The following is a 13,370-nucleotide window of genomic DNA, read 5'->3' as shown; positions in this document are numbered from 1 at the left end:
GTATTCACTTACAGTTTCTTAATCAATTAAGAATTTGATTTTAAATCAAGCTGTTTGCAAGGTCACGAAAGTTGTTTTTATTAGAGTGTGGTATGTGTTATTTTAGCTTGCAGGCTGTTTGCAAGTGCAACAAGAGAGCTGGAGGTATGTTGCTTGATGAAAATAAGTCCACTGAACACCTATGTTTTGCTTGGATGAGCTGACAATACCAAGCAGAAAAAGCAGGCCTGGAGTAGCCCATGTGCTATAATGTGTGATGTTCAGGAGCTCTGCAAGTCTTTTTAGGTTATTATGCAAACTTAACAAGAATGAGAACTTTTCAGAATATAAGATTTTTACTGCAGCTCATGCATGCCATTTTTTCTCTGCTAATACAGACAGTAAGTTGGCTATATTCGTTGGCTAGTTTTTCAACAAACTAAATTCCTGGAACTCTGCCTGACTTCCTTGGAAAATTTGAAGCTGATTTTAAGGAGGTTCTGTGAGAAAATGCAGCACAGTGAATTTCACTAACTTTGGCTGGCTTATAGGGGGAAGGGTTGTAGTTACCCTCAGGCATGAACTTGATTACATGAAGAGTAAGAAATACAAAATAAATCATATGCTTTAATTCTAAATTACATTATTTGATGTAATAAGAACTTCCATACCAGATCAAATCTAAATTAGTTGTCTGCCAATAGTAATTCCCAGATGTCTCTGAGGAAATTGCCCTATTCTTCAACCTCCTTGCCCCCCTCCGCAAGTATAATGGATAATTATATAACAACCTGACTATAGGGGAAGTTATTTTCTAACCTCAGGCTGGTGGCTGATTTATGCCCTGAACTGCGAACATTTATATCCATTATGAATTTTTATCAGGTCCAATCTAATTCCCCACATAAATGTATGAATATGTATGTATAACCTTTTACTGAATCCTGCTAAGCAGTTGGCCTCAATGATACCATTTGCCAGCATGTTTCACAGGCGTATTACTTTTTCCAATTTTAAATATATTGCCTTTTACTTTCATTATTACAATCAGAGTTTACCTGGGGAATGTATCAGTGGTAGCAAAAATCCTCAATATCCTTTTCCCCAGTGACTCCCTGTCCTGAACAGCTCTGAATCCCCAGCCGGAGCCTGGGTGCCTGCGCTGGGCCAGAGGGTAGCAATCTCCAGCCTGATGACATTTCCTGCTCCATCCCCTCATAGACCAGATTTTGCCTTTTACATTATGGGTTTATGATAGCGCTTAGGGATATGGTGGAGTTGAGAACGGTCAGTGTTAGGTTAATGATTGGACTAGATGATCTTCAGGGTCTTTTCCAACCTTGATGATTCTGTGATGAAAGTCAGAAGGATGATGAAAAAGGTTAAAGTGTCTCTAGGATTACTATCATTCTGCTGCACGATGACTTCCTGAATTTGCAAGTATCATTACAATTTAAAGTCAAGAGTTTATTTTTGGGAAGAATTTGGTTTGGACTATGGGAAAGAAATTAATTTTGATTTGTGTTGGGTCAGGTCAGAGAGGTGCTTTCGTGAAATACTGGGGAGGGAGGGCTTAATCTGGGGGTGGGCTGTTACAGCTACATTTTCTTGTGGGAGGAGGGTAGCTTAGCTTTGATTATGGGGAAATTGCTTACACCTGGTAAATGAAGGTTGAATTAGGAATGATTCTGAATAGAAAAGTAGGAACTATTTTACCTAAAGAAGGAATTTCACTGTATGTGGGCTGATTACTGCCATAAAAAAGTGGTCAGGTTTTGACTAGAAGCAAAAGAAGATTGGACAGACTGTAGGGAAGACCATGCAAAAGAAGCAAGAAAAGACAATGTTTTCCTTTCTCCTCTCAAACCTGGACATTACTGGTGGTATCTGCATTCACAGAAATTTGAAAGGCAGGCAATTCCCAGGGTTGCCAAAGGGAAGAGGCACCCTTGCAAATCAAACCTCGACTAAGCACCTGTAATAAAAAGAAGGGCATGAGACCAACTTCAGTAGGCCATATATGAAAAATCTTGTGTTTGTGAATCCTCATAACACAATCTCAGTGAGGAAATACTCGGGCTGAAAAAGTTAATTTACAGAGAACGTGGATATATGCAAAGCCAACAGAGACATGTGGAGTGGTTACAACAGACAGCAGAAGTCAAGAGGCAGTAACTGCATACAGAGAACTTCAGTGGTCGGGTCAGTATAGAGCATCTGTGGACTTGACCACAAAGTTTCAATTTTGGTGTAAATTCTTTAGTTTGGGAGTGCTGAGACATGGTCTCTTGTTGATTCACTTAATTATATAATGAACAGCTGTGAAGTTTTTATTTGGATTAAAATTTCCCTGAAACTCGAGGTAATTTAGATCTGAGGTTTTGGCTCTGGTCCCTTCCCAGCTTGTACTCAATATAAATTACTGCCCTAGAACCATAACATGTTCAATTTATTCTCCATTTTAGATGGCTGAAAAGTGCATGCATAATTCTGTGCATGCCACACTTTCTGTAATCTACTGTGATAAATGGACCAAATGACTGAAACTGCTAGGTAAGACCCTTTATTTTAGTCACGAACCCACACCCAGCCATAGTTTAAATACCAGGCAAAAATGACACTTGAATTATTTGATTTGAGTCAATGCCAAATTCAATCTTATGCAAACTCAGAAAGAGAGAGGGAAAAAAAGTCTTGGAATAAAGTCAGTGATTTATGCGTGGGAACATAAGGCAATACAAGCAGCAATTGATTCAATTGTAATGACAGGAGTGGACCACCATGAAAAATCTCACAACTTTTCATTGGAGCGACCGTGACTGACGGATTGGGAACAGAGTGATATTTTTACACGTGGTTAATGACAACAAGAAAAGTAGACTCAGGGACCAGCATTCCCAATTTCACCTTCTATCAAAAACGCTGGTCAAGTTCTGTATGCCGTGCTCCACTCACACTGCTGTGAGGTTCTCCGTTTCTTAGTGCAATGACAAATATTCCCATTCTGGAGAGAAGAATAGAAAATAGTTATATCACACCTGTCTGAGAGAAATACATATATTTTCATGATTTAATTTCACATAACTATGTTAAATTAAGAGCTGTATCCAGAAATGATGAACCTTGGTGCTGAGTTTTGATCTTCTGTGTTCGTGCCACAAGTTCAGGTGCAGGCAGGCAATATCACCTGAACATCCCCCAGGGAGAAGGCAGGACTGCCTAGAACTTTGTCAGTGTTACACATCCCACAGGGATAATGTTTTCCAGGATTATTTTACACTCTGAAGTATTATTATTTTTCTTAGGGCTTTTTTTACTGTGTAGCAGGCCTTTCTAATAAGGCCATGTTTGCATAACCAAATACTATGCGTTCAGCTCAGAAGGGCAGCCAAGACAACTTTTTAGCTACACCTAATAATTCCAATATTCAGTTCAACCCAAGAAAAGAGACTGGGGGTTAGCTGCCTACAAAGTTTGTTACTGCAGTTCTCTTTGCTCACTGGTACCCAGAGAGACTCTGAAGGAGGTTTCTCTGAAGTTACGCACAGAAAGGTCCGACTCCTTGAAGCTCTTCGAGCAATTTTGTCCTCAGCCAGAAACCTATCCTCTAATTTGATGGTCTCAGTGGGAATTTTTTTCTCTGAATTGTCATGCCAAATAGTTGTCTGCTTTGTTGGTTTTTTTTCATGGAAAGGCACCTGTTCAATTTTAGATACTGTTCAGCCTGTTCCACTTCAGTGGTCTGCACTACTCCTCCGAGAGCCCTGAGCTTTTCACATAAGAGGCTGCCAGCTCTCTTATGTGCTTTTCCCCAGCAGCCAATTTTACTCTGAAGCTCTTACGCCTGAGCCAACTTCCATTCCTTTATAAAGGGATACCCTCTTGTTATTGCAATTGAGGAGTTCCATAAGAGGCTTTTAATGTCTCCAGAGTGTTGTTATGTACGATAAAATCTTGAATTAAGCTTTACCTAACACTTGTTCATGCAATATTCATTTATTGGCAAATTGCATTTGTTTCAGCTGTTGACAAATACTTTTAGGTTTATTTCTAATACAAGTACATGATCAGATTAATATAGGACTGAATAAAATGTTATATGCTCTGTTTGAGTAGCAGAGGCAGCTGGAAGCCTGAAATCACTACAATGTACACTGCCATCTTGTGTTCTGAAGTTCTAGATAATATAAAAATGCACACTGTACATACACAGCTTTTCACAAGATAGGACTTGGCTATATGAGTGGAGCATGCAAGCTTATCAAAAGATGTTTACTGTAATGTTCTTTCTTGTAAAATGTAAAATAGTCAAGTCTCACCGGTAAATCTGAATTAATTTGTTCTAAGGATCCATTTCTTTTAATTAGTGATTTGTGGGTAACCCAGTAAAAAAAAAAAAAAAACAACCTACAGAGAAAATTCTGCTAGAACCAAGCCATTCTCTTTTTCCAGCAATAAGGTCCAATACGGACTCCAAGGAATAGCTCTATTGCAAGGCAGCCTGTGAGCAGGTGTGGAGTTGCCAGAGGAGTTGTATGCCAAACGCTTCTCTTCTGCAAAAAGGGGGTATGATAGAAAAGAGGGAAGACTTTTATTTTTAGCTGGAATCTCTCTCCATTTGGAATAACTGTAGTCCGAACATAGCTAAATCATCCCTGAGGCTGTTTCAGGATGCACCAGAATACTGGTCCCTTGGTTGAAAGAGGACCTAAAGTTACATTTACTTACAAAATTAAGAAAGTGAATCTAACATCTCTGCCCCATGGTGTTTATTCAAAACTGGATTCAAAACACAAACCCAATGACACATCTTGGTGGATGAAATAAATACTGCATGCTCTTCCTCTAAAAATGATAATTCCTTCATAAAGTACTAATCAAAGAAGTCTTTTTGTATGTGGATACTTCTAATTGTTTTCACTGTATAACAGTATTTAGCTCTGCCTTTTTATGTTTTTATTAATTCCAGCTTCTTTCTATAGTTGTTTACTATTGCAAACATGTAGGAGCACTCTTAAACACAGCTTTGAACAATGGCTCTATAAAACCCAAAGGATTTATTCCATGCAGCTGCTGTTGCCTGAAACAAGCATAAGCCAGATAGGGAAAAGGGTGCCAAAAATCAAATACTAAGCTTAGAGACACCTGGGGCAGGGCAGGAAATAGCAGAAGCATATCAAGGTAACAGATGCCAAGGTAGAAGGGCAGAATGGCAGAGAACATTAGCACGGGAGAGAAGCACACTTGGCCTTACTTGCTCAGAAGTTCCCCTCAGGTTAGTTGCTTTCCATGCCAGAAACCTTTCATTCCACCTGTTTGGCATCTCTTAGCTCATTTGCACATACTTTGTATATGAACTTACAGTATTATTTGCCACCTCTGAAAGGCAAATGCTTGTGGCACCCATTATTGACTGGTGCAGGCAGTGCTTCTGTCTCTCAAGGTTACTTTTTATGGCTTACGTGTGTAATATATCACAACCTTCCCTCTCTTGTGAAATGAGCAGTTAGAATGATCCAAAAGAGCTTTTGCTCCTGTAATGATACTGTTACAATCCTTTACTGCTTTTTAAACTTGTCTTCAAAAGGCAATGTGTGTATTGCGGTCTGGTTGCATAACCTCCTGTTTCAGTAAGAGGAGAACGTTAAAACTGTTTGCACAACACATTGCAGTCAGTGTTTAAGTAATGCAAAAAGCTTATTGAAAAGGACTTTGTCATTTCAAAATCTGGAATGTTTTGCTAAGATTGTTGATGCTATCTTATTTGCTTTATCTGCCTGTAAGATTCCTGCTGGTTTTCTAGCATAGTCATACTTCCTTGATTTATATTCTTTGCTATGTTGCCATCTGAGAGATTTGTCAGACAGAAAAAGCTAATTAGCTACATATGAGGAATAATAAAACAGTAACTCAAATTGTGCTAGAAATTATATCAAATAAAGCAGGAAGCTGTTTTCTGTAATCTCTGTACTACAGTAATCTCTGATGGGGTGTACATATACTGCCCTGGTGACTGAATAGCACTGGCTGTAACAGTTATGGGAAAAGCAGAAGAGGGAAAACTGCAAACAGAGCAGGTCTGGGAGGAGAACTGACGTCTACTGTGTCCTCAGTTCCTAGAGATGTAGGCTGACAAAGCCCATGACTGGTCAGTCTAAGCCTCTCAAGCACCCTATGCTCCACCTTTTGAGCTTTTTGAGCCTATGGTTGCCATACTGCGTTAGACTGCATAATGTCCTAGCAGTGGATGAAAGTTTGTTGTTTCCATTCCTAGTTTATTTTCCATTAGCTAGTTCATTTTGCCATTGCAAGACCTTTACTGATGCTAGAAGATGACTGTCCATCAGCCTGCCCATGCTGGTAACTACCTACAGTCTAAAAGTTAATGGTGGGAGACAAAACATTAGGGATAATTCCAAACGTGTGAGTTGAACCTGTCCCCTCCAGATGAATAACTGTATGTTGCAGTACCATGTCTGAGCTGCTGGGTTAATCCTGAATCCTCAAGTTTAGACTTTCATGTTTCCATCTGGGAGCACCCTCCGACCACCTGAAGTCAGAGGAATTAGGCAGAATTGCTACTCCTGGGTGCAGCTGGGGCCAGCTAAACCTGCAGTGCCCTTGGGAACAGCAATGAACTTTCAGAGAAAGAACAAGATCCAGGAATGGCGGATAAGTTTAATTGGACAAAACTTCAAAGCATTTATTTGTATTTTCTCCTGTAATTAAGCTTAATATTTCTAAGCTTTTCCAGGGATACAAAGCCTACTGTTTCTGTTACTGCAGCCTTTTGCACTCCTAGTAGAAGTAAAGCACCACACATCCCTGGAGCACACGCTACACTTCCCAGAGGCCTTGCATGTATTTTACTACTCGAGGAAGTAGTAAAGAAGTGAAGAAAAGAGATCCACAGCAGAGCACAAAATAATCAGGCCCTGAATTTAAAGTTATCATAGGTTTTTGGTTTATGTTTTAACAAAGCTGCCTTTCCTTTAAAGTGTCCATCTGCAGGGCTATAAATGTTAGTGAGAAAGCCTTTGCTTAGGTTTATTTTCTGTTACCAAGAGCAGTTGGCCATCTGCTGGGTAAAAGGAAAGCTGTGCTTTGGTGCATTTGGAAGCAAAGGTCACAAATAGCACACCCCAGTCCTTTGCCAATGACACGTTTAGGCTGTGTCTGATTGGAAAATGTCTCGTTAAACCACCCTGCTCAGCTTACCAGATCTCCTTAGATCAGAACTCAGTATTGTGCAATTTTAAATGGCTTTCACATAGAGATGCTGTCTACGTAAGATTCTTGCTGTCGCCAGATGTGGTAGGACAAATGAAAAGATGTCACCAGATTTTGGGGTACAGCTTCAGCCTCTGCGTTCCAGCACATGTGGAGATGTCTGTGCCAGCTAGGACTCCAGGACCCACTGCCTGTTCTGTCTGGCCTCTGCTGGGACTACCTGCAGGGGTTTGCAGGGCTGAGGACACTGCATCAAAAGCTCAACACAGAGGCGCTGATTTGAATCAGCTCATCACAGTTCAGCACTCCAGAAGTCTGGGAGATGCTTGTGCGCAGGGGCTGCTGACTCTGGAGTCTTGCTCCAACATTTAGTACATTTTAAAGAGTCCTGGGGCAGTGTACGTGGTAAGATGGAGGGGAAAAATGAAGGGTTGACAGGGGGAAAAAAAAATTGGGAAGCTTTTCTATTAAATCCAGTGAAAACATAACTGACTGAAATCTCAAGTAACATTGAGAAGGCATAAGGACCAAGTCTGCCTGTTTTAACACAGCCAACAAGTCAAGTAAAAGCTACAGAAGGTAGGATTGCTCGGCAATTCTGGGATACATGGTACCACCAGGAAAAGAAATCTGAGGCAAATAATTTTTCCTTTTTAATTTTTTAATGGTGTTTAGAAACTGGTTAGAAGCTACAATAAAATATATTTAGACACTATAACAAAAGTGTTTAGAAAATACTTTGCTGATAAACAAATACACACTTCAGTTGACTACCAAATAATTGCTAAAAAGCTTTCTGTAGAAGGAATATGCTGTGTCTCTGCATTTCTGCTTCACGAGCAGAGAACCCTCCACTGAATATCCAAAAGCAGTGTTTTCTGCTCTGATAGTTGGAGAGTCTGAATGATGTCCTGAGCAGTAAATGAGGAATTTAAACACCTTATTGGAAGAATAATAGAGAAATGATCTTTAGCCATTTAAGGAAAAATTCAAACATGGAAGAAAAACTCAAATTAGGGACTGAAGAACAGGCATTTCAGATCTGTCTTGTGTCCCTGTGTACCAGAAGTCTCACCCTCTCCATTCCAACTGAAATTTGGTATTTAAATAGGGGTAAGGCAGTTTTAATGTTCTTGGCCCAAGCTACTTTGTACCAAGATGTTCAGGGTAACTACTACTATTCTCACAGCAAGACAATTGTCCTGATAAATGTCTCAATTTTCTAACTCTCCCTCTGCTGAATTATTATCATGGTTTTATTCTTCCTTCAGTCACAAGGTTGTACTATTATCCTTAACTGCCCTCTTAAAACTAATCCATACATTGGCCAGGAGGGAGTGCTCTAGCAGGGGAGCCAACACTATTATCCTAGAGTCTTGCTGTTCCAGCAAGCTTGGGAATGATTGCCCTGAGGTTTCTCACCAAGCTGCTTTCAGTTCACAAGAGCATGAGGAAACACTCAGTACTTCTTTTTATGCCTAGTCATTAGGTATATTTACAGTAGTACTTTCTTCCTTAAAGTTTGGCACTGCTTTCTTTGCCCCTACTTTCTGTTTTACAACTGTTCCTTTGCCCCTAAACTTCCAGTGCTGCAGTGCTGAGGAGCCGTGAACACAAGGACAGTTTGTTTTTTTAACTTCTCAACACACAAAGAATGTTGTGTTAAAGAGAAAATAAATTCTGGTTTTGTCTTCATTTGAAAATGCCTACCTTCTTCAGCAATATCACTGCATGTAATGGAGCAGTAAGCTGGTCCCCTATCAAACAAAGAAAGCAGTAGAGATTAATTATCTCACAAATATTTTGGAGAATCAAGCAGTTCACCCATTTGTGCTGCTCCATTTCCCATGTTTTCAGCTGAAAGAGCAGGCTGCTGTCTAAATTGATGGCATCCTTTTCAGCTGAGACCAGCTTAATCTATTTTGTGTTCTTCAAAAAAGGAGCTGCCTTTGTTATCCCTTGTATGCACCACATTTCTCTGTTGAAACAAAGCACTGGTGAACAGCGTTGGCTTGACAGTGCCTGAGACTGGAGTCCTCAGGTCTGGCAAGGCAGCAGCAGCAGGAGCATTTAAGGTGTCCTGCTGGTTCAAATTCTGCAGGATGAGCTGAAGCTATTTGATTTTATATACTTAATTAGACTTCTACAGTACAATAATCAAATATGCAGATTAATTCAAATCACATCATCATCAGGAAGGAAACAAAATTTTAAAAAGTTAAAATCAACAAATACCCAATAATTCCAGAAGTGGAGACAGTTTGCCAGGCTGCCTGCTAGTGACTCTCATGATTCAGTCTGCTCTAGCAGTGTTTGCTTACTTATAGGTAATGATGCTTTTTAACGGTTCCTACCCATGACTGTCCACTCTACCCTTCTCCAGGAGGCTCTCGCTCTCATCACAAAGACAGTTTAGCTGCCTGTGGAGCAGCTGCTGAACTGCACCAGTTTATAGCCTTGCATATTCAGATAAATTGCCACTCATTCCTCTTAATATACTGTGCTGTAATTTGCAAAATCCTGAAAATCATCTCTTTTTACTAGCATCTCTGATGTTAAAACTGTATTTTAAAAACAGCAACAGATTTGCATCTGAGCAGAAATGTTGCTTTTACTCGTACAAATATTCTGTTCAGCCTAAGTTATAGTCGAATCAACATTTGTTTCACAGAATGACAGCATTAGCTACATTTGTTCAAACTTCCTTGATTTACTACTTGATCTCATTATTATTACTTCAGCCTGTCTCCTCCTTCTGCCTTTTGTTTCTCATATGGGGCAAAACTGAAGAGCTTAGACCAAGGTCCAGGAAAAGGAGAATGCAAATGAGGTGTGGGAGCTGCATGCTTCCACTCAAACCAAACGCAAATGCCATAGTATTGACATAATGATAATGTAGCTGAATGGGAACCAGGAACTCACTCCCTTTCTGCTGTGGTTAGCCATGAGTGGAACACCATGTGGTGGATGGCGCTCACCAGCCTGTGATTAAGTTCCCTGTTCACAGCTCTGTGCCTCCGGTTCCTCTTCTGGTGACTGCAATTCTCCTTTCCCGTTACTCCATTCCTCTGGGAACAGCAGAGGTAGAAAAGAAACCTGGTATAAAGACACAGAAGATCTTGTGCTCATGGCACTGGCAGTCTCCTGCTAAGCTTTCTGTGGCACAAGCACATAAAAAGCCATTGCTGGATGTTCAGTTTGCCTCCACTATCTTGCTGCATAATTGCTTAGGGTGCTTGATCCCCTCTTGGCACAGTATGTGAAGAGAGACCATTAGATGCTTAGTACCACCACCAGTTTCTGTCTACACTCTACCCGACTCTTATCTATTCTCATCATCTTTGCATGTATTCTTGAATGTCTTTCTAAACTTACGATCCTGAAGCATGTCTCTAAAAATGAAGGTGAATTGTATTATTCCCCTATACCTAGTTAGCACATACAGAGGAAAACATCTTTGATTTGTTAGAAGGCACCTCTGAGTTGGCAATGCAGAGGAAAGCTGGGCCAAACTAGAAGGAATAATAGAGCATTGCAGGAAACTTTGGGGGAACAGACTAAGAGGGAAGTGAACCTCACCGAGTGCTAAACAAAGATACAAGTACTGTGGATCAGAAGAATGGTGGCTGTTTCAATAAGGACACAGCTTACCCCACGACCTGAACGGCAGGGATAGTATTCTCTCTTAGCTGTGTGTTAAAAGACACTGGATGTGAATTATAAAAGGATATGGGTGCCTACATGCCTATCAGAACAAATGCAGAGGCTTCAGGGTAGTTGTATTCTGCCTACCATTTTCACAAAGCATCTATCATGCACTGGGAAATTCAGATTTAATAAAATTCTCTCTTATTAGTTATATAAGCTTAACTTTCTGTTAGTAGCTACCTTTACAGGACAATTGTACTATTGTGTGGGAGATAATTATGGAGTAATATAAGATCATATGAGGGTAATATAATTCAGATGGTGTTAACAGTTTTAATTTAAGCTGTAGATGTTTCATTCTGTTTTGACATCTAGTTCCCTCCAGATCATGGAAAAACCTATTGTTTTTAGCAAAGGAAAAAAAAAAATTGTTCTGTGTGAAAAGTGACCAAAACAATGGCACTATGCAAAGGGAACCCTAAAAGTAGAATCAAACACTTCAGTCAAATACAACTCACATTTAAAGAGCATTTTGTTCACTTTAAAGAGTCACATGATTATTTGTCAGCTTCCATTTGGGATTAGCTTTTGCACGGTCTATTCAAACACTCTGCCTGTCCTGAATACGGTGTTTACGCAATTACATTGCTTAATTGTGTGTCTGATGTTGCATACCTTGGTATTCCCTAGAGCATATTCAGGTAATTGTCTTAAAATGTAATAGACACTAGAAGAAATTGTTCCTTCTCATTAAACTCTGAGGAAGGATTTGTAATAGCTGATTTGTTTGTTCAGCTGCTGTGCTATCTGATCTAGGAAGGGGTTGTTTTGAGTTGGCCACAACAGTTAAGTGTTACAGCTTTAACTGCATTATGTCAAAGATTTCTGCTAAGTTATCTGATAAACATCCATTTTCCAGCAGTAAAGAATCTTGTAGCAAGATTCAGTCAAGAACTGCACAAATACACTAGGCTTTTCATCAGCATTTCATATTTTAATTAAGCAAGTAAAAATCCAACAGACTTAAACTGCGTTCAAGCACAATCAGCCCTCTCCGTACCCTTGTATTTCTCCTCCTTCTGAGATGCTATTTCTCACCCAGAAGTTGTAGAGCTGTCATACCTACAATCTTCTCATATGGATAGACAGGGACTGAGTTTCTAATTAAAACCCAAGCAACATTCTCTTCCATGACACAGTTTATATATTATATACCCTTAGGAATAAAACAATGGTTATTAGAACCAATGATATGTATAGGAACATAAGCAAGGGAAATACAGAATCAAGCAAATGCCGTTATTAAGTAATTTCTTCTTCCTCCTCTAAATTCTGAGAAGTTGCAGCAGATTGGGAGAATTTTAGTGCAAGAATTTTAGTGCATCAAACTATATACTTAGAAAGGATTATTTAACAAAATGCTGCAATACAATCTAGCTTCCAGTATCTCCCCAGAGGGTCGGATGTACATAGAAATCCTAGCAGTATCCTGAGTTGATCTCACACTCCATATGCATTAGAGCACAGGGGACAGGAGAGCACTAGGATATAGGATTATCAGGACAAATTGTTGAACATGATTAGTGTTTACTACATACAGCTTTTCCTGCCTTAATTCCCCATGGAACATTTCTCTACTGTCTGCTGACAGTAGAACAATATATTTTGGGAAAATATAGAAGGATATCTTTCCTTTCCAAACATACATAACTATCCAAATGAGGAGAGTATCATAATTAGATGAATTAAATGTCTTAAAACGAAACTACCAACTCTATTCAGGAGAAATTAATAAATGGCTGAAAAAGGCAATGTTCCTTCTCAGAAGGGGATTTTCAGAGTTGCAACACTTCCTGCCAGACTCTTCCACAGGAGGGCATAAAGCTGGAATGAAAAATGGACGTTCTGAAAGTAAATAAAGAGAACCGAGAATAGTTATGAGATTAAGTCACCAAGACAAAATGCAGGTGTACTGGAGTTGCAACAACCAGGCAAGTGTAGAGGCAAATAGCTTCTACAGAAGCTCCCTTGTCATGCTGGGCAGTTACATTTCACTTTAATTGACATCTCTCTTACAAAAGGAGGAGGAGAGGAAGAGTGTGCAGACCACACTTGAGCTCCTTTAGGATACACACCTTGAAAGCTAATTGTCTGTAAACGTCAAATTATGCTTACTTTCACCAGCAAAACTGTGGGAAGCCATGTATGGGAACTATGTTTGGTTTTACTGAATTGCCTCAATAAATAAATATGAAAACTTTTTCTCTTGACAGGCTTTTGCCATACATTGCGGAAGAGTTGAAACTGGGCAGGGCTATACATCTCTACACAGAGTTTTCTGGGAAGCTTTCTTCCCTTCAGTTATTTGGATGCAGCAGGACTGTCATTACAGTAGGATGAAGAAAGTGAAATGAGTTTACTGGGAACCTGTGAAGCATGTACATTGATAAACATATCTGCCACTACTGCTACCAGGGATAGAATTTAACTGGTTTTACTACCAGAAGTAAACA

General features: G+C 39.7%; 1 protein-coding gene and 1 long non-coding RNA gene across 14 annotated transcripts in view; one reads left to right on the top strand and one right to left on the bottom strand.

Moving 5' to 3' along the window:
- Positions 1–13,370, top strand: part of AGPS (alkylglycerone phosphate synthase) — an 86,108-nt gene that overhangs the window by 8,315 nt on the left and 64,423 nt on the right. For 9 of the 13 annotated variants that reach the window (XM_074873113.1, XM_074873110.1, XM_074873104.1 and 6 more), the window contains one exon: positions 2,445–2,532. The exons of the other annotated variants lie outside the window; for them this stretch is intronic. In XM_074873113.1, the coding sequence (XP_074729214.1) occupies positions 2,507–2,532 (26 nt within the window). In that variant the 5' untranslated portion in view covers positions 2,445–2,506. The remainder of the gene's footprint in view (positions 1–2,444; positions 2,533–13,370) is intronic. 13 annotated transcript variants of the gene reach the window in all.
- LOC141945249 (uncharacterized) lies at positions 2,674–13,101 on the bottom strand. The gene is made up of 2 exons (XR_012629468.1): positions 5,234–13,101; positions 2,674–2,983 (listed from the first exon to the last, which is right to left on the bottom strand). It is a non-coding gene; the product is annotated as an uncharacterized LOC141945249 (long non-coding RNA).

Source organism: Strix uralensis, chromosome 6 (assembly GCF_047716275.1).
Source record: "Strix uralensis isolate ZFMK-TIS-50842 chromosome 6, bStrUra1, whole genome shotgun sequence".
NCBI classification, from domain to species: domain Eukaryota; kingdom Metazoa; phylum Chordata; class Aves; order Strigiformes; family Strigidae; genus Strix; species Strix uralensis.
This window is presented reverse-complemented; position numbering and strand designations above follow the sequence as displayed.